The sequence below is a fragment of the Accipiter gentilis genome, chromosome 11, assembly GCF_929443795.1.
Source record: "Accipiter gentilis chromosome 11, bAccGen1.1, whole genome shotgun sequence".
NCBI lineage: Eukaryota > Metazoa > Chordata > Aves > Accipitriformes > Accipitridae > Astur > Astur gentilis.
The window spans coordinates 16,799,641-16,821,910 of record NC_064890.1 but is presented as its reverse complement, the minus strand read 5'-3'; the positions used below and the strand labels follow the sequence as shown (position 1 = coordinate 16,821,910).

At 42.0% G+C, this 22,270-nt stretch overlaps 1 protein-coding gene across 9 annotated transcripts in view; it reads right to left on the bottom strand.

The window, feature by feature from the left end:
• KIF21A (kinesin family member 21A) overlaps nt 1-11,845 on the bottom strand; it is a 102,525-nt gene extending 90,680 nt beyond the window's left edge. For all 9 annotated transcript variants that reach the window (XM_049813923.1, XM_049813926.1, XM_049813930.1 and 6 more), the window contains exon 1: nt 11,453-11,845. In XM_049813923.1, the coding sequence (XP_049669880.1) occupies nt 11,453-11,496 (44 nt within the window). In that variant the 5' untranslated portion in view covers nt 11,497-11,845. The remainder of the gene's footprint in view (nt 1-11,452) is intronic.
• Nucleotides 11,846-22,270: the final 10,425 nt, after the last annotated feature.

The following is a 22,270-nucleotide window of genomic DNA, read 5'->3' as shown; positions in this document are numbered from 1 at the left end:
ATACCAACCACATCCAAAATGTTCCTGGCAGTTATGAGCTTAACTGTTTTTAAAAGTCTCCTATACAGGCAATTCCACATCTTCACAGACAAATTGTTCCAGGACATCCATCCTTACAATAGAAAAATGATTTCTTCCTACCATTTACTTTTCTTACTGTAATTTAAGCCTATTACTTTTTTATCCACTTCACCTTGAACATGAAGAACAATTTATTCCCTTATACTTTGTATTTGGCTCTATGCATTTCAAGACATGTTGCGAGACTTCTCAAACATTGTTGTGGGGCAAGTTCTGCTCAAAGACAAACCCTGCACAGCAAGGAACCAAGGTGAAAAGCCCATCAGCTCACGCATCAGCAACAGAAGGGGGAGGGCATGCTGGAGGGTGCACAGCTCCCTGTTCTGATACAAGGTTCAAACAATGGCCATGTCTGCAGGGAAGGAGAAGTTACTCCACAAACCACCCCCAAGCCCAAAAGCCCACAAACTGCTCATTAAACTGATGAGTTCGGGTGCCCACCCGAAGGAGGGGCAAGGATGATAAAAGGACACAGTGCAAAAGCCCACCGGAACCAGACCCCTCGGCTGACTGAACCAACACTGGACCCAGGACTGGTGAAATCTTTCTCTCTTCCTTCTTCTCTCTTTGTCGTCTTCTTCTCTCTTTCCTTTTCCACAATCCCTATACCTCATCTGTTTCAAGACATAAACCATTGACCAAGTCTGATATTAAGAGTGGATCCAGCCGCCCCTGGGCCCTTCTCTGAGGAGGAGTCTGGAAAGCAAGGGGGTCTGCTCTGAACCTCGCGACTCGACGGGAGGGATCTCCTTATTCCCTGAATTGATGTATATGCTTACCCTGGGTTACACAGTTTACAGAGGTAGTCTTATGCCAATTCCTGTTGTGAGAAAACCCTGCCACGTACTACCATGCCTCCCTGGTTCAGTTTGCTTCTGTCATGAATAAAATCTTTAACTGACCGTTTGGTGTCGTTTCACCTTAAGTGAGCCCAAGGGAATTTTGAATTAAACACGACTCCCTGGTCTGTCCAGTCTGGGTCGTGACACATGTCTCTTAGCAATCTTCACTCCTCATACCTACACTATGGAACAGGTCATGTTTTCTAGACAGTCATTTCCCTTCTCTTTTCAATTTCCCACAGTTAGTCCACATTTTTCTTGAAATGCAGCACCCAAACCCTAACAGTAGATATCAGCTAAGACTTCAGCAGTACTGAACAAAGGGTATGGATTACTTTGCACCTTACATGAAAACTCCAATTTCTATGTACACTAATTTCCTTCTTTTGCTACAAGACAACACTACTGTTTCATGCTTAATTTTTACATATTATTCATAATCACTTGAATTCTTGCCTACAGTAGCAGCAAAGAGCGCACTGGCCCTTTATGTTCAGTCAAGTATCATCTAAGATGTAGGCCAACACCGTTTTATGCAAGTCCTCTCTTCCCAAAGAAACATCTCGGCATTCAGCAGTCATGAGAGTTAAAAATCAAAGCATTGGCCTGGCATGGGCCAGCCCTGCTTTCAGGGCTGCAAGCACAGAACAAAGCACTTCCATCTGAAGCTCTCAGTTGGTACAATGTTTCTTCCTCTCTGGGGCCAACCGAGGCTTTACTCGTTGACATTTAGAGAACAATGAGAAGTCCATCTGTTCCTCAAAAGCTTTGCTAACAATGATAATGAAATATATCTACAGCTATGCTTTAAAAACGCAGAGCCAAGACAGTGGGTTGACTAGATGACAAGCCAACATAGATCACTTTGGGGAATGTGTGGGGAAGAAAAAGAAAGAAAGAAAACAAACAAATGACACCCACAAAACAAAACCCTGAAGCTTTTGGGAGTACAACAACAAAAAACAAACAAAACAAAACAAAACAAGAAAAACAACAAAACAAAAAAAGCACATTTAATTATACTGATGTTTCATTGTCAAATAATTTACCTGTCAATACCAGTTCAGATCTCATTTTTAGATCTCACTGAACACCAATCCACTTTTGCTGAACTTGAAGTTCTTCTAGCAAAGATCAAAATTGCAATTTTATTGTTCCTGAGTGACGGGGCAGCTGATTAGGTTAGACAGAAGAATAAGCCACACTCCAAGTGATATAGATTGAGCAGGTGGCCTTCTCTCTGACCTACTACCTCTTCAAACACTGTTAGAAGTAGAATCCTTACCTTTTCTATCATATCTAGAAAATATATATTCATATATTTACTCCCCCTTAACCCAACATGAAAATATTTTTCTGGTCTTTAATGCATTTCAAGCAGTTTGCTCATAAAACAAAACCAACCTTTCCCAAATATACCAGTTATTCACACACATGATAAAATTGTAACTAGAAAGAGAAAATACAGGAGATGTTTAGATGGTACCAATACCTCTAGTCTGCAAAGTAATGTGAATAGATAAGACACTTAAAAAAAAAAAAAAAATCAAAGGCATCACATTATAGAGGCAGAGCCTAAAAATAATGATTTAGTATGTACATAAAATTAAAGACCAGACTTCAAAAGGAATGCACTTGAGACCAAGGAGTGAAATAAAACTTACCTGCACAACTTATGTAGAGTGAAAACTGAAGCAATGTATGGTTTGCTTAGCAGGTTAAAAAAAAAAAAAAAAAGTAGTCAGCTATTTCCTACAGATCAAAGTGTCTGGTACAGGCTTAATTTTTTGTTTCTGTGTGAAGAGGAAAAAAAAATGATAGGGGGAAGGGGAAACAAAGCCATATATATGCTTTAACAAAACAGAATTTTTAATTGTAACACTTTTCATAGAAGGTAATGACTAGCTGAGGTGTTTTAGTAGCAGTTGCTTTTCTCATGATACTACAACATTTATTATTTATATCACACTAAGTGTTTACTATACTTTGAAGCTACATCTTTGGCCTGAGGAGCTTATGACATAATCCTGATATGACAATACACAAAGTACCAGTCAAGCACAGGGAGGGAAAAAGCAGGAAAACAATATTAAAAAAGACAAAAGACTCACTACCTACACTCATAGCCCTCTCATATCCTCATAGGGGTGGAGATGGGGACATAGAGATTCTGTCCTAGGACACAACCAAGCTCAGACTAAGACAGAGGCACTGCTGCAGTTGGCAAATATATTTAATCAATATTATTGAGTGACAGATTAGCAGCTTCAAGATCTTTAGATAATGAGGTACTTAGAGTGACACAAAAGGTATTAGGACTCATCTCCAAATTAGGCCCATATTAAAGGGAAGAAATGTCCAACAACATGAATGCTAAGAACAATTGGCTTTGAAAAACAAAGCTAAGTAACTTCTTCATTTTCAATATTTTGAATAAGTTATATAAACAGACATCTTTAAGTCAGTCTACCTTTCTATCATGATACTCCAAGATGATGCAGTCTCACGGGCAACATGGTACAAAATGCTTCAAAGAAAGTGGCTTATCTGGGTTCTTACTTTCTATATAATACTAAGGGTTATACTGTACATGGGACATTTCTTAGCAGTCTTGCTAGCAACCCCAGAATTATGCAAGAGTATATCTCATTATTTGCAATATCTCTCTAGAGGATACTCTTTCTTTTATGTTTTAAACTACTACTGATGACTTCCATAACCTTTTAATCAACATTGCTAACAAGTCACATATTTCAATATAGTCCCTTGATGAACATTAATACTCCACAGCTATATAGATTTTCAGCTTTAGATGCCCCCTTAACTTTGTTTTGGCAGTATTAAGCAAAAGACAACTCACGTGGTTAGAAATGGGAAGAAAAAAATAGTCAATGAAAATAATGAAAAAATACACAGGATTAAACAAAGAAAATAATCAAGTGGTTGGAGCATTGACCCAAGATGTGGAAGGCCTTTGTTCAAGACTCCAAATGAGATTAGACCAGGTAAACAGACAAGACTGATCAAACTCTTCCACTGAGATGTCTCATAAAAGAGAAACATTCTCTGTCCAGTCCTATTAGCTATAATCTTCCATGTGTTCAGCTGTGGTAGTTGAACCATCATGCTATAGCATGCTACAGTCCTTTAACTCTTATCCCCCTTGAGAATCATGTTTTACTCATGGTTTTAAAGGATCAATTATGTTGAACATAAATGAAAGGGAAAATAAGTGTCCTTCAAAGCTACAGTATACAACAGAAAGCATTTCAAGAAACCTGGAGTACTTAAGACCGAGTATGGAAAAACTACATTAAATCTAACACATCCTGCAAAGAGTTAGGTATTTACTAACCAACTGAAATATGCAGAGTTCCTGTAACAGCATGAATGCAAGAACCACCAGCAAGACACCAAAAAGTACCTAGACAGCAAATTCTTTAATCCATTTTTAAATCCAACAATGGAAATGCACTATTCAACTTGAATGCATATAAATTGCTGTGTATAGTACAACAATAATATCATAACCTTTTACTAAGGTTTTGTTGCCCTCAGCTTTTTGTGTTGAAACTCCACAGTAAACAGACTCAAGGGATACATCATTCATTTTTGTTAGGTGGACTTAAAGACCTAAAGATGCTTAAAGGGTAAGTTCTTTAAACTAAAATGAATTATTCCAGCAGTGGCCGACTTTACCAAATCTGTTGATGATATTAACAAAAATAAAGGACCAGATGGTACCCCCTCCTCACTCCTTATTCCCATACAGAGTCTATCCAGGAAATGTTTTATGCTAATCAATTGTTAGCTCTGAATCAGCAGGTTTTCACATTTTTAAATATATACTGAATAGACCTTGTTTATGCATCACTGTGATGCTGACCTTAAAATCCTTTCACTGTTCTTCATTTGCATCTTGTTGCTATGGTAAGCACATCAAACGAGAGAACATGTTTGAAATATTGGGCTGCATTTCTCCCTTTAGTTACACTGGAGGACACACATTTATTCCAGAAAAGTTTCACCAGGGAAAAGTGGAAATAAACATGGAGAATGGGAAAAAAGGAGAAAGCATGGGAAGAAAATGAACGAAGATTTAAAACAATTTTAGAGAAGAGAAAGAGAGCACAAGAAAAAGGCACAGCTTATGTAGTTACTCTTGCTGGACTTGTTCAGATCTGGTTTGATTTCTAATTAAACTTTCTTGTTCACCCATTCAAATGATACTTTTAACTTCTTGCAAGTATTTTACGTAGGAATAATATTAGCATAACAAAAAATCCTCTGCTCCAGCAGCCACAGATACGGCAGGATACTGAATCTTTTAGTTTAACAGAAAAAAAATGTACTTAAAATGGCTTTATTTCCCCAGCAGTAATCAGGCAACAGAACATGAAAGCAAGAATTCCAGAAGCCATCTCTGAGTGGGCAGCAAGGGTGATCTATAAAACACTTAAAGCAAATAAAGGGAAAGCAGAGGGAGAAAGGCTCCCTTGATCCTAAGCACAAGGGCCATTCAACTATTATAGAAGAACTTACAGAAGTCACACAGAAAAACTGAAAATGTGAAGCCTTGAGTTCAGTAATAAAGGAATGTCTAGGCCAACAATATAATTCCTAACTCTCCATAGAGCATAAGTAGTAAAGAAAACACCGTTAAATGGAAATTGTTGACTAACTAAATGGATTTTCAATGTGAAGTAAACTCCCAAGTCTTCTACAAATTTTGGGAAATACCAAGTTAGAAATATAACTCATGCTCAAGCATGAACAGAGCACTTATGCACACCACTCATTGCTTTTTCCTCTTCTTAAGTTCAAGACATATCCATCTTTTAGTGAGGGACATCAAGGGAAATGTCAGACTAGGATTTCTTTCCCCTCCATCAAAGAATGACTTTGTGTTTACATCACACGAGTGGTGGAAACGGAAGTTTATTTCCTAGAAAGCAAGATCACAGATTTCAGCCTGCCCCAAGCAATATCAGTTACAGATGATCAAGTCAGATATGATAAAACCTGAATTAATTCAGCAGCAGATGGTGTGTCTTTTTTTTTTCAGCTAAAATGCAAAACATATGGATGAGGTAGAGTAAAGTTTCAGTGAAGGACAAGGGAACGTTTGTTTAAGTCAGGAAGGAAAGAGAAACATCAAAACTAACAAAAGATATGCAACATGAGCTTTCAAAAAACAAGATCACTTTTGTAGCTTTCCACTAACAGACTCTCTTTCGAAAAGAGGTGTTTCCCAACACCTAACATGTCCCCCCAAAATTACTATTTAATACTGCTGAACATTTTTTTTTTTTTCCTTTGGTGAGGCATACTTGCTTACTGATAAGACTGCTGAACTTCATTAATACAGTTACTTTGAGACATTTTCCCCAAAACACTTTCACAGCTTCACATGATTACAGATGGGTAATAACTATTGTCTAACAAAAGGAAAACATTGGTTCATTTTAAGAAGCCAATGAATAGTACTGTACTCTATTGCTGTTGCTTATCTAGTTACAGAATGATTTATGAGAATGCTTAGCACTGCATGGGAAGTGTGAAATAAGTACCTCTGCCCTCCAGAACTTATGATATATACCACAGCATACATGACCATTCATCTGACATTTGAGGATCTATTCATTGTAGGAAGCTTAAACACTGCTGTAAGTGTTTGCAGAACAGCAGCCCAAGAAAGAAAATCAATTTCAACAGCCATCAAAGTGCTTCAAAACACACCTATCAAAAAAAGACAGGTTCCTTCCACTCAGCTGCTTCTTTCCTAGTGTATTTAACAGTAGCTGGATCTAGCACAGAGAACAACTTCCATGTAAAAGCTATTAGAAAAAAATGCTGGAAAAGGGGAATGCAAAAGATGAAAATGTAGAGGGAGGCATGACAACAACAAACAGCAGATTCTGTATGGAAAGAAAAAAACCACACAGGAACTAGCAAAGGAGGAAAAAAAAGCCAAAGTCCAACTGGTCACATAGTTCAAGAATGGGGGGTATGAAAAGAAATCCAGTGTTCCCATAATAAACTTTTGCAGTGGAAGGCTAGGGTTACAAGGGATGAACATATTCCATTTGCCATATCAAAAGTGAACACTGTATCCTGATTTCATGCCACAAGCAGCTTGATAAGTTGCAAAAATCTCTGTCCCTAAACTGAATTAGTAACCAATACATTTTTCTCAAGTACTTCATCTCCCTTTTGGAATACCACAAACAGAAGCTGGGTGGTTTTAATTCATCAGCTACACTTATTACTCCTACTGTTATTAGAAAAGTTTCCCAGTAGATCCATTGCATTTTGCACACATAATTTCCATACTTGGCAAACATCAACATTTCCCCTTTGTGAAGCAGTGTCACAATGTATTACAGACAGCCAGGGTGGGTACCAGAAGGAAACTTTTTAGATGATTCGGGGAAGAGGTGGGTGGCCAGATCCCACAGCCTCTCTACACACACAAGGAGGAAGGTAGCAACAGTCCCCTTCTTTGCTTGAGGGATGAAACACAGAGCAGATGTCAATCACAGCAGATGAAGCAGTAGCATAAGGTACTCTTTGCCAAAGTAGGGAAGAAGGCACACATATACAAACATACTGAAGATGATGAAAAGTGGAAACTTTCATAGCCCTGCTCTTCACTGCTCACTGATGTTAAACATACATGATTATAAAACACCACCCCCTAACTCATTTCTCCCCTGATTCTTTGTTTTCTGCCCATTAACACAGTTTCAGCTGGGCTCCATCTTTCACAATGACAACGTGCCCAATGCCAAAGCCCAACTTCCTTTAGCTTCACCAACTGGCACTTCATGTCTTATTATTGTCTACTCCACCTGACGTGTCACCCAAGCATGTCTGAGTGACCATCTTACTTCTCTTGACTACTGGTCAGCTTTCCACATTGTTCTTCATTATTTCTTCTGTTTTCACACAGCATCTTAAAAGGCAGTACTACAAATCAACACTGAAGCTTATCATCTATATGTCTGGGGCCTCCACTGAACTCAGATTGAATCAAGGCCATCTTCCTCCTTTGGAGGACTATTAGAAGTTTACTTCAATGTTCTACATTGTTATGTCTTCTCTGTAACTGGATCCAAATAACAGACATCCTTCCATACTTCATCAGATAGTAGTCCTCCATGCAAATCTTCTGGTGAGCTCTATCCAAACATTATTGCTCTCCAAGAGTTCCCTTGTTCAGCATGTATCCAAAAACGCAAAGGACCAAAGCCCAGCTTTCTTGTCTTCTTAGATCATCACTGCTAGGGCATCCTAACCCTACAGCTCCAAGCCATATGGAGTGAGGATAGGCACTAACTCCTAACTGTCCTGTTAGAGCAACTTCAATTCCTATGACACAGGTCTGGTTGGTAAAAGTAAACATAACTCTGACCTAATGGTTATGGGCACTGATTGCAGTGACCCCCTCCAGTCCCTGGATAGCTCATACAATGACTCTCTAAAATGCAATACCGACAGAGACTGATGGCTGTTGAGGACCTCAATCTTAGGTGAGAAATTCATCTACTCAACATGCCGGAAGCCTACACACTGTATTTTGGCTGTGGACACTACTGAAGTGGCAAGACACACAAGAATTAGGAACTATAGTCTACATCCTTTTGTGGAGTTGGTTCCAGAAACAGTTGCCTATGACATTTATGCCATTTAATATCCTTCCTGTCAAAAGTTAGTTTTCATATGCTGAAAAGACATTTACAAAAGCAAGACAGCAATTTCAGATATACAAAAAGGATAGCTTTTCACATTTAAAAGAAAAAAACAGCCAACTGATTAGATAAAATCAGAGAGGCCCCATGATAGTTATCTGAAAACAGACACTGTACACAGTCCCACAGAGAGCAAAGCTCTTTGTTGAAGTCCCAAACGATCATCAAAACCTTAAGTCCACCAGTCTTTCAGTGGTAGATGACAAGAGAGAAAGAATTTTTTTCTTAATTGGGGAATTTAACACTAGTTACTGGTTTACCTGCCAGAATATTTTCAGCTTTCATGCTTCAGCAAACCAGAGTATTTAGCTCACCATTCACAAACCCATTATTACACTGAAGAAAATGGGGAGCAATTAGCATACAAGATGATAGCTTAAAGGTGATGCTAATTGGAAAGAATGAAGTATTTTTGAATCCTGTTGTATACAATTAAGTGAGATAACCAGGGTCTGGAAAAACAATTTGCTAAACAATTTCAGTGATGTCTATTCTATAAGGTATGTTTAAAGTTTAAGCAAATTCAGCTTGGCAGCAAGTTCAGTGCAATGTGCCTTTGCAGTATCTTACTTCAATTACTACCACGGGGGTTGCAAACTAAAAGCTGGGACTACTGTAGAGCAAGCCTTGTTCAGGAAACGTACATACAAAAACAAGGACTAATTCATCAGAACAGTGGAGATCGTCACTGAACTAAGTTCAAGTTCCCAAAAAGAACTGAAGAACAAAACGAACAAGGAAGCAGAATGTAATATTCATAATGCACGGTACAGCATGGTGCTGATAGACAGAGAGTTGCAAGACCAGTTGAATTATAGGACTGTGCAAAACACACAACCAGAAATAATAGAAAACCAACTACAAAGAGCTACTGGTGGGAAAAAAAAAAAAAAATGTGCATGCTTTTGTTCATGATTGCTAAGCAGAGAGGAAGAAGTTTTGTACGTGAATAGTTAATCTGCCAAAAGGAAGAAAGACGCAGTTCTTCATTACTAGTGAACTGCACTCAGACATAAGACGTTAGACTATTATAGTACAGACATATGCCTTGTAACATTAGGGGTTTGTTTTCAAGAGCTACTGCTGGGTGATTTTAATTCACTTTTGCAAATTCCTTGCCATATATTGTTTCTAATCTATTTATCACACACCTACAACTATAAACATATTTGCACCAGTAGGTTTTATTTAATTCCTAGCTGCAACAAACCTCTGTATTTGTAAATGAACTTCTACATCACTGTTTTGTTTGGCCCAGAACATATTTAATATTTTCTTCAAATGACAGAGCAGTCTGTAAACCTGTAACACACCCTATTTTTAGGATCACACCTATCTCAGATTTTTCTTTTTAAAAGTACAGCCAATTATGCTTTGGAATAATACCTCCCTGTACTTCAAGTGAAAAATGCTTCAACAGATAACAACACTCACAAAAGCATCTCTCCCCTTAGAAAACGTTACTGCAATCGGCAAGCAGACTTTAATGAACAACTGCAGCATACACCCCATGTTATCATGCAGGGGCGGTGTTTCTCTGTTTACTGAAAATGTTATTGAACCGTTCCCCCCACACGCACATACCAACAACAGCATGCAGTAACATCTCTTATTCCTACGCCCTTCAGAGAAAAAACGATCCACCCTCTTTGTCTTCCTGCACAACTCTTGAATTATCTACCAAGGTGAGATGTATGTAGTGGTTCCAAGGACCCACTGGTAGATACAGACCTTCCCCTAAAGTCTGCTTTCTTGTAGCATAGTACTCCAAGTATGTCAGCAGATAATATAAAGCAACTTCTTTAAAGGAAATTAATAAATCGTCATTCAGCATCACATTCAAAACTCAAATATTGACATGCATATAGATATATATATGCATATATATATACATACACACGCGCATATATATTTTTTTTTTTCCTCATGTTTGAATTATATAAAGACATCCGTGGGCTAATCTGGAAGTTCTTCAAACAATAAAATAATATCTTCACGTAGAAAACCAAGAAGAGCCAAGAGTTCACTGATGAACAACAGATTTTCATCTCTGATAAAAAAGTAATTTGAATTAGCTGATGTTTTAAAACGATTTAAGCTCCACTCCCATTACGACTTCTACATATACCTATTCCTATTTACTGCGAGCAGCCTCATGGAAGTCCATCCCTCCCGGTACGTAAGGTCAGACACAGCCTCCGTGGGATAAAAGCCTTTATCCTTCTAAAAATATCAGTCTGTCAGGATCCACTCTCGCAAATCTCCGTGATGCAAACAGCATCGCTACAGTCTAGGGGCTGCTTTACTCCCATGAGTAAGCGCTTGCAGCACCGGGCTATAATTGGGTGGAATATTTTTAGGGTCACTGCTGAGAATTAGAGAGAAACGACCGGGAAAGACCTCGGAATGTTGGGTTCGGGGTTTCCCCCCACCGTGCCTTCGGCTATTTCCACCCGCTCCGAGGAAAAAGAGGCTCAGCAGGAGCCGAGGTGATCCGCTCTTTCCGCGGGGAAGATGTCCCTCGCTGCCGTCCCCGCGCAGCGATGCCGCGTCCCGCGGGCGGGGAGCTCGCACGCCCCGCTCCCGCGCACCTCCCGCGGCCGCTCCGCGCGGCGGGCCCACGACACGGGGCTCGCGGGCACGGCCGGCCGCCGTCACCCGCGGCGTGAGGGCCCGCGGGGAGCGCTCGCTCGCTCGCTCCCTCCCCCCCCCCCCCGCCCCGCCGCCGCCGCCGTCCGGCCCCCCGGGCCCCGCGGGAGGGGCGGCGCCGCCGCTTACCTGACCGCCACCCGCACCGAGCTCTCGTCCTGGCCGGCCGACATGGTGCCGGGGAGCAGGCGAGGGGCGGCCGCGAGCCTCGCCGGGAGCGGGGGGCGCTGCCGGGCCGAAGAGGGGCCCGCCGGGGAGGCGGTGGGGGCACCGCTGCGGCTCCCCCCTCACCACCGCCTCCTCCTGCTCCGCCACCTCCTCTCTCCAGCCATTTTAGGTGCCTGAATGAATAGGTAGGAGCCGCAGCAGCGCGGGGCGGTTCAGCGCCGCTCCTCCTCCGCCTCCTCCCCGCCCCGCTCCGGCCCTTCCAGTCCCTGGGCGGGGAGCGCTGTCAGTCAGCCCGCCGGCGGGCGGAGGGACGGGCCCCGGGCACCGGCCCCTCCGCCCCTGCGGGGTCCGGCTCCTCCGCCCCGGCGGCCGCCCCGCGCCCGCTCCAGCCGCAATGCGTCAGCAGGCCCCGCCCCGGGCAGCCACCGCCACCGCCGCCGGCGCGGGCACGGCGGCCGCCTCACGGGCCTCTCCTCACGCACGGGCGCACGCCGGCACAGCTCTTCACGCACACACACACCCCTCCTCTCCACACACACACACACACACACACGCACCCCTCCTCTCCGCACACACACACCCGTCCTCTCCACACACACACACCTGCCCCTCACACACCTGCCCCTCCGCACACGCACCCCCGCTGTTGTTTGGGCACACGCTCCTCACACGTAGCCCTTCGCACGCTCACCTCTTGCACGCCCGCCTCCTCGCATGCGCTTTTCCACACACGCGTGCGAGCGCAGACACTCTGTGCACAGCTCTCCTCGCGCGTGCACTCGCGTGCAGCCCCACGCGCGCCCACCCGCTGGCAGCTGTGGGCGCACACGATGCCATCCGTGTGGCGCCCGGCTCACGCGTGCCTCTTCCCCCACACGTACCCGTGTATGGCACTTGCACGCCTGCACGCAGTGCTCCACAAGCACAGCTCATCCCCCTCACCCCAGTTCTCCACTCGTGCTATCAACGTGCACGGCTCTTGCACGCGCACATGCACAGCCACACGCGAGGGCTCTGCACGCAGGTCTCGAGGCCTCCCTGCTGGGAAAGTGGAGCTTAACCCCCTGTCAGGGCTGCTTTTTTGCTCTTCCACCTGTTTCCCTCTCCTGAGCGGGAACGTGATGTCCTCCTTCCTCCTCGTTCCTCCCCTGGCCCTGTGCAGCCGTCACGACTCTCATGCCTGCAGGAGCACAGTTCTCCCATTTTTCTGGCCCTACTCAGCAGATTTGTTTGCCCTAGCTGCTCCAGCCAGGCATCGCTGTTCTCACTTCGCTAGTGAAATGCCTGGTTTTTAGCTGGAAACTGAGTGGGCGGATGGCATTAATTTCTGATGCAAATAGCATCCCTTGCCAGGAAACAAGCCTGGTTATTTTGCCCAAAACAATTCACATTCCTAAGGAAGATTTTCCATCAGAATAGGCCCGGGTTTGAATTTGTAATGATATGCTAAAAACCTTGCAGTTCAAGTTGTTTTGCTTCTGATAGTGAAGGTTGTTCACACCCAGGCCCCAGCCTCTGTCAGAGATGGGCAGGTGAGGTCTGCCGCCAGGATGAGGCCTCTAGCCGTGTCCCCGGCTCTCTCAAAAGACAAGTCCCTCCTTCTCAGAAGAAATCAACTGTATTATTGTTACTCTGCCTGTTTCTCGTAGTTAGTTTCTCTACCTTTTCTATTTTTCTCCATTCATTTAGAAATTGGATTGTTTCTGGAAAATGGCCCACCTGGAAGCTGCCGAACAAAATGATGGTCGTCTGCTTTCTTCTGAATTACACAGCACTACCATACAAAGCTCCAACAGCATCTGAAAGTATGGGGACTTAAGCTACATAGCATATTGCTGAGGTATACTGAGATAATATTTATCTGAAAGGCAGAAGAACGGAGGTACAGATAGGTCAGTCTGAAGTCACCAGGGGAATCTGGTACAGGCAGAACAAAGCCTGTGTTTTCCTGGGCTTCCTGGCTCACTCTTCCTTATTTAATGCCATAGGTCAGATGCTTTGCTTCTCCTCTTTTCTCGCAATATATTACAGAATGGGCAAGATAGCAGATAAAGAAAAAGCTCCTGCAGGTGAATTGTGTTGGCATTCATATGAAACAGCTTCAGAATGAAAGTGATAGAAGTCTCATAGTTCAGGGCGTTTCCAGCTAGTGGGGACTAAACATTTGTGACTGTCATACATCTGCCTGTATCGTACCGAGCTACTTAAAAATACCTGCAGCCCATCCACAGTGAGTGGAATCCTATGGCATAATTAGGTTATCATTTACACCAGGTTTACAAATCAAGCTAACAATAAAGCTTAAGTAAACACGGAAAAGGCAAAGGCCGCTACATTTTTGCAGTAATAGCTTTAGTAACTTGGATACTTTCTTATACAACAGTATCCGATGCATTTTTTCAGCTGACACAGCTACAAGGCTAATGTAACAAACACACTCAAGCCAGATTTGTACCTTGGCAGCATCCGCCTGCGTTTGTTTCACACAGCATCTTTTGCTGGGTAGGCCCCAGTACAGCAGAGCTCATCCACATCACCCTGAGCATGCGTATAAAAACCTGCTAAGTCAGTGCCTCCAGTTCACCATGTGAGCTGTGCTAGAAACCCAGCGGGGAGTAGCAGCCGCAGGAGCTGTCTGCAACTTTCTCAGTCCCAGCTGCTCAGACCCAAGATCATATTCTAGATCTTGCCAGGGCCATTTCTTTTCTGGCCCTCATGTGCCCTTAGACAATTGCGTCAGCCTGACCACATCCAGCCCTCTCTCTTCCACATGGAAAATAAAGTTAACTGATTAAAAAGTCTGGCAGAAGTCCTCCTGAGCTAAAGGTTATGTATACAGATGTGTTGGTATTTACAGGTTTCAGACCTTAATGACAAAGATTTGTTATCCACATTGGGATTAAACAGGAGGTCATAAATTTTGGTGCTATAGCAAAACTATTATCTTCTAATTTATTGTTATTTCAATCCTACAGTATTACACACATATTTTCTATCTTAAATATTTCACTCCAATGCCAGACTCCTCTGAAATTGATATAGCAAGTTACATTTAGCTTCTTGCCATGTTTCATGCAAATTGCCCAATTTGTGACCATTCCGATGTAAAACAGGAAAAAGACATAGGTCCTACTTCTTTAATGGCAAATTTTTCTTTGTGTTCCCCATTTCCAGAAAGCATACAATCCTTTTGTTAAAATAAACTGTTTCATTTTGGTTTTCCCCAATTCATCCAATGTAAACAAGCAGTCTGCTGTACTGTTAACTTGGCTGCCCCAGAAAACTTAAATCAATTCTCCTGCTTTTCATTTCTTATAATGTGCTTGACCTCTGTCTCCAGCATCCCATTCATCTCATTGACGGATTAACTTGAATAAATAAGGTCACATTCACTCCCTTTCTTTCATTGTCCAAGTACGTAGCCATACTGCCAATATCTTGTTTATCTTTAATAAAGCTGTATGGTAACATTTACAGATTCATCCAATCTCACAGCTAATGAACAAGGTTTCCCAGAAGTTCCCATCTCCTCGTGCTCCTCAGTCAACATGCCTACAGGTCGGACCTGCAGTAGAGCACCCCGTCTCTCCTGTGGCTCCAACACCACAGGTACCAACCACCCCTGGTCACCCCCTGATCAACTGCAGAGGTTCCCAGGGAGGGGACAAACGGCAAGGCTGGGGAGCAGAAAGGGAGTTCACAGCTCTGGTCCCTGCTCGGTGCTTTTAGAGGAGGACTGCTGGGAACATCTCTCCCTGGCAGCCATCCCGGGTGATGGCTGTTACGCTTTCACCTCCTCCATTCTCCTGCCATATGACTCAGCACCATGAGGTTCATCCACCTGGGGCAACCAACCAAAGACCTGCCTTTGGAAGGGTGAGGGCTCTGACTGACACACATGAACATGCACACCCTGCACAGGTGGTGAAGCTGCCCATAGAGTTCCTTTAAGCATCAGAAGCTGCATAAAATCACTAAGCTGTACACAACCTGAATTAGTCAAGCGGACTCCACTTAGGAGTCAGAGCCCTGAATTTTGACCTATGTATCTTTGCAGAGAAGTTGTTTAGGCTGTGCCTATGCTGTAACATCTGGTTTTGAAAGGACCTAATTAAAATAGACCACTTAAAATAAGAGAGCCCTTACTTCAAATTTTTTAACTGTGATAATTTACAGTGCTAAGTAAGCCAATTTAATCAAAGTTTCAACTTGTTAGTTAGGGCCATGCTAAGGTTGCCTGTTTCTTCAACCTGCTGAAAATATAATTTAGTTCAGAGAAGAGATTCTGTTGATGGAAATAACAGATCAGTGTTAGAAGATATTGATATTGAGACAATTCATAACCATCAAGATCTATCCCATAATGGTTTGATAATGATCTTCTATTTAAGATTTCACTGTACAAAACCTTATCAGGTAACAGCCTGACATTCTTTATACAGTTATGATGGTCTCTAGTGCTCTTTTCTGCTGAGTAGTGGAGGTGACACTGTTTCATTGAGACAGGCAATAAAATATGGTATCACTAATTTCTGATTAATCTGTATCAATTAGACCAATTGCACCATGACTGGTAGAAGGCTTCAAGCAAAATCAGTAGGTTTTGTCAAGTTCAACACTCAGCCCACCATTATGGAAGACAGATATTCTTCTAGATACAGACAGCGGAACATGAAATGTTCAAGCACTGTGAAAGAACAGTATTGATGCCTTGTTCTAAAGGTCATTAAAACTCATTACGTACATAGTTCATGCTGTTTTATCAAATTCACACACATGAAATAAACAGCTAGTATATCATCTCATTAGTGAGTATTGTTTTCTTGAATGTATATATATATGAAATAAACTCTTTTTAGCCACATACAAGCCACAATTTATTCAGTGATTTTGGAATGACACACCATGAAGCCTAAATGTATATGCAAATATAATATAGTAGATACATTCTAATAAGCAAAATTTTTATTATATTCATTCATATGATAATTTGAAAAATGTAGGGATTTTGCCTCATACGAGTGATCACAGATTTTCTCTATAGCTTTTTCCTTGTCCAGGTTTGTCATAATTCTATGAATTCTGTGACCCAATAACTCTTTGTATTCCAGTATCTTCTGACACAGGAAGGGTAACTGGACTCCTATGGATCTGGGTTTCATGAGCTGTTGCTGATGGAAATTAAGTCAGCAACATTCACTCATCAACAATAATCACTCCATTTTATCTAATAAACACTAAAGTCTTCAACATTAATGTATACAGTGCTTCCAGGTTTCTACTTGGCAAAGTGAAACTTCTGTTTGCATTTTCTGTTTGATGCCTTGGGCTTAGGCTTTTCCGTAGTCATCTTTAGGAAGATCTTCACTACAAACTAAAATAAACTTCTAAAAACTGTTATAACTTGATTTTTAAGGACTTTCTAGAAGTAGTTTTTTTCTTCTCTGACTGGCTTCTCATTTCAAACTGCAGGTCTTGGAAAGCAGTCAAGCTTATAAAAGACATTTAAAATGCTTTCCATTTTCTTCCCATCACTCACTGAGACTTTTGATTAAATAACAATGAGGAAAGAAAAGTGTTAAGCCACTCTAAACTGGCAGGCTAAAAAGTACAAGAGGGGAGCCTTTCCTTCCAATAACTGTGGAAAAGAAAGCAGGCTGCTGAAGGAAATTATCACTTGGCTCGTGTCAGGATGGGGGAAGGTAAATTCAAAGTTGAGAAGGAAGAAAGGAGTGCAAGATGGTATTTTGTATAATCAGAATAACAACAGATAAGGAAAGGAAACAGGCTAGTTTGGTACAGATGACTGTGAAGAGAAGATGATAGAGAAACCAGAAAGGACAAGGTACAGAAGGAAGAGGGATCTCTGGAGTCAAAGCCAAGCAACGGTTCTGCAGGGTTGTTTCTGGAGCTGGTCAGCACAAGAGAAAAAGCAGCATCAGAAACCTACAAATCGAGAAGAAAGGAGATGGGTTTTTTCCATCCACCTTCCAGAAAATGAATGAACTGTAAAGGAGAAAATATAATGGAAAGAAGCACATGATTAAGGGATCATATCTGGAGCTGAGCAGAGGATTCAATGGGAATAGAGCTGCTAGGAACACCACTACGCTTGATGAAGAAAGAAAGATTTTTTTTATGTACTAATGCTTTTTACACATAAAAATTGTACTGTGTTAACTATATCACTGTTAACAAAACAGTACAGTTTTCCTCTGCTCCTGGCAGCTCAGTGTTTGTGTTATATGATAAAAATGTGCTTATGCCTGTACACTTATTTATATTTCTTCTGGGCCTAAGGACTGCTGTAGTTTGTACTACTATAACTGCTGTCTACACTAAGATGATTATGTCAGGATAAATATTTTGATGTAAATATACACGCTGCATTATATCCCATGTAGTATACATATACATTAGATCCCCACTAAGACTAGAAGAAAACACAAGAAAGAGGACAGGTCTAAAACACACCTCTGGAGAAAACCTCCCCTACATGACCTTAACAGACTCATGACTCAAATCAGTGGATATACACTAAGTATGAACATGCCTTTTATGTCACTGCGTTTTAAGAATTTGTTGGTTAACTGAAAGTTGCAATCAGCTGTTTTGCAGTAAAATCTTGCAAATTGACCCTGGCAACTGGAAGTCCCTTCAGGTATTACAGGAAGAATATAAATAATGAGGGGGAAAAAGATCAGAAAGCAGCCTTTACAATAATGTAATTTAGTCATTTATGATAACACTATTCAAATCTAGCACAGTATGAATAACAAAGTAACACAAGTCTTAGCAGGACAAGACCTTATAGTGGCTTTGGGTTATTAAACATCTCCTGAGGTGTTGCCAGGTCCTGTGGTTTTTTTGCAAGGGAGTCCATCCCGTGGGTCAGAAACCTGTGCTTCAAAATCTGATCCTTTGGCCTGATTCACTAATGTCTTGAAATTAACCCAAAATGCTACTAGATCAGGATGACTGAATGTCACACTTTTTTCATGCTATTGCAAAAGACTACAAAATATCCCCAAAGGAACAGAGTAGTAGGCCAACTGTTTTACAGATCTAAACCAAAACAAGTACAGCTCTTCCCCTTTCTCTATGGGGAAATTGAGGCAAGAAGGACATAAGAATCGCAGATGCCTGTAGAAGAAATGGTTGTCAGAATCAGTATTAGGACTAACTCCTGTGCAAACACTATTAGACCACACCTTAATGAGATGAATTATTAATACAAAAGCTGCACGGGAAATTCATTTCTGCTGCCTCTCACCAGAGCCAGCTGTTCAGACTTGAATGTGTCGCAGTTGCACAACACAAATTTTGCCTTAAGGATACAGTTACCCAACATGATGGATTTTTCACAATGTCCTTCCCAATAGTATCCTTTTCCTTCCTCTGTCCTTCACCATTAGCCCATCACCACCATGTTTTCAATTTTTGGTTCAGCCTTGTGGAAGGTACTGACTGACAGGCGTCCTGTAAGTATATGGTGAGCACAGCATTAGCAGTCACAGGCAGCCTCCTCTGGGCAGCCTTTCCAATCTTCCCTAGATAAGACAGAAAAAAATGAGTTTACATATTTAAACAACAAGCATCAAAACCTTAGCATGTTCCAGATGAAACAAATTTTAAGTTCTCCATCTCTGGTAAAATACATGGATTAAATCAGTTCCAATGAGGCCAGGAACTTTTCCATTTCCCTGCAGAGCCTGCTAATGACTACTAGTAGAGGTTAACCAATGACCAGTTTTATGATTACTCTATGTAAACACCTTGTCCTCCTGTGTTGTTCTCTCAGGATTCCTCCCACTTGTCTATGTATTCACTCGCCACGGTGTGCCTAAGCCCCAGATGGTGAGTTCTTTGGGTTAGAGCTTGTTGTACAGTTTTTTTACGATGAAGTCCTATTTGCTAATTGGCATCCTTAGGCATTACTGTAATAAAAACAATAAATAGTAATAACAAAAAAATAAGGATGGAAGGTGGGTGAAGACATGACTAATTACCTAAACAATACTGGGACCACAAGCCACAGGCAACAAGAAAGCTTGGGGAAGAGCAAGTGGGTGGAGAGTCATCTGCATAACAGAGGGTTGGGTGGGTAAAGAATAGGTCTTGCAAGACAAAACTGAGAGTCTTTATTTTGATAGCATCATGGAATTTATAAATTGAGGTATGACAGCTGTAGATTAAGCATGGCATGAGTTGCTTTAGTCTGTGTGTGTGCAGCCTGGCTTGGCACTGTCACACAGACTCATGAAATAAAAAGTGTAGTTGAAATGGTGATGTAATAAGGCAGGAGATGTGAGAAGCGGGAGTTCCCACACAGGATTTGCAGAAAGACCACTGCTGTACCATGTGCTGTACCATGGCAGCAACCAGGGCTGCTGTGCCAAGCTCGGTGGCAGGCTGCAAGCCTCACCTCCCCTTCCCATGAGAAAACAGGTGTTTCCAGGTCTGTGCTGGGCTACATGTAGGTGGAGAAGAGGTGTTCACTTATCCAGGTAGCAGTCATGGCTAAACAACCATTCCTCACCTTCCCCCGGAAAAATGCAACAAAGTGAGCGTTGTTTTCCTTACTATTTATTTGAAGTCATTTTCATACCACTCATTGTGTATGTGTCACTTGGGAACACCTAGGCCAAAGGATAATACTCAGAACAGTGACAGGCTGAATCTTATTTAAATTTGCATTTATGGACAGGGAGCATAGATATAGTTTGCTCCTGAAATGAAAGAGCAGTTCTTTGCACAGGGGGTAATGAACTTCCAGAATTCATTGCCACAGGAGGTTGGAGAAGTAGGCTATTAGCAGGCATAAAAAAGGGATTAGACAAGATTTGTGAACAATGCCTCTATTAACAGATAATAAAAGGAACAGGCAGTTCCAATGACTGTGATCTTAGGAGACTGGACCAGAGGAAGAGGCCAGATACGTGTGCTCTCCCTGAAGAGCATCTCCTATTGTCACTCTTCAGACTTTGCTATCTGGATCTGCCTGCCCTGTCTCAGGTAACTTTGTGCTGGGAGCTTGGGGGACCTTACAGGATCTGCTGGGGCCTTCAGAACCCCTGGTTTGATCAGGGCAGATGGCCAGCACGCAGGCAGCTACTCCAGTGCCATCATGGGCATTGGGCAGCAATAGTATTTGTGGCTGTTGGTCTGACCCAGCAGGGTGTTTCTTAATGCTCTGATGGGTTAAGTCCTAAGTGGTCCTGCTCTCACCAAAGGGACCAGCAACCAGCATGGTGGGCTTGGGAGGGAGTTATAAAGAACAGAAAGGAACTGGCTTTAATAAACCTTTCACTGAGGCTCAGAAAAATATAGATGGAGGAAGACAGAAGATTCTGCTAATACAGTATGAATTTGATAATTGTCTGGGATAGCACCAAAAGGGTTCACACTCCAAAAAGTGCATGGAAACAGATATTCCTTGATTTCAGGGGTGACAGTGAAAGGAAAGTGGGCAGCAAACTAGCCACAACTTTGCAGCTGTATTTTTCCAGCTGAAGGCTCTAACTCCATTTGATTCCTCCTCACACCACTTCTAAGCACTTCTGCTGCCCTTCTCTGGACCTCTTCCAGCTCGGTTACCTCGTGCCTAAGATCAGGTGACTGGACTGGAAGCTGCACTCAAGATTAGGCTGCACCATGGATTCTTACCCTAGCACAAGGATGTTCTCTGTTTTTCCCAGTCCTTTTGCAAATAAATCCTGAGATTGTGTTTGTCTGCTTGACAGGCAGTGAGCTGACATTTGTTATCCACCATCTAACATCTTCTTCCTGTATGGTAATAATTAAATATATTTTTTTCCCCTGCAAAATGTAAGACCATTTTCTCCTCTGTCTTTGTGCTCTGAATTTCATTTACCCTTGTTATCACTGAGTCATTCTGTATCAGGAGATTCTTCTGGATCTTTTCATAAGTATTAAAGTTATTATCTCATTGTCTGGCTTTTCATGGAAAACGAAGATCTCAGCAAAGATTCTTATGAGTCTCTGCTAATAAAAGCATTGATGAATTTGAGGGTGTTTATAGAAAAATAACAGGAATGAGGAAGACCTGTAATGGCCGATAGACTTATACAAGGGAAAGATAGACTGATACAAGGGAAAAGACTTAAAATAACTCATTATATATATATATATATATATATATGTATCTCTGGCTAAATAACAGCCACAGAGTACATAACTAAAGAACAGAAACAGGGAATGAATGAAGAATGACTTAGGGTGGAGCACAGACCGTGATTGAGAAGAAGAATACGAAAGTAAAGGGAACGTAGAGGATCTCAGGAATAAATTCAATGACAGTGACCTATGTACAGATCCAAGAGAATCTCTTTAGGGAAGTAAGAAGTCCCTCACCACTGGGCAATTGCAAATAGCACTGGGAAAAAAGGACCTGGAGCAATGGCAGTGAGCACTCACAGAAATGGACTGCGTGATCTCATATATATCTCTGGGCTTAGGGGCGATGACTAATCAACACAGGAAAGCATTTCGGTTTGCTTTACGGTTTTGCTTTTGAGTTTTCTGTTCTTTGAGTGAAGTACTGCAACAAATGGGGCACAGCGTGGCGAAAAAAAGCCCATTCCTCTCATACCCATTGAATAGTAATTTAATAGAGAAAAGAGCACCACCTAGTGCTAGATTCGGTTTGTTGATGCTGAAGTGTCTCCATATGCTCTATCTTCTGGATGTCTTGATTTTAGTGTTTTCCCACAGTTTATCCAGCCACAGGTGAATTAATCCTTAGCAGCAAGGAGCATC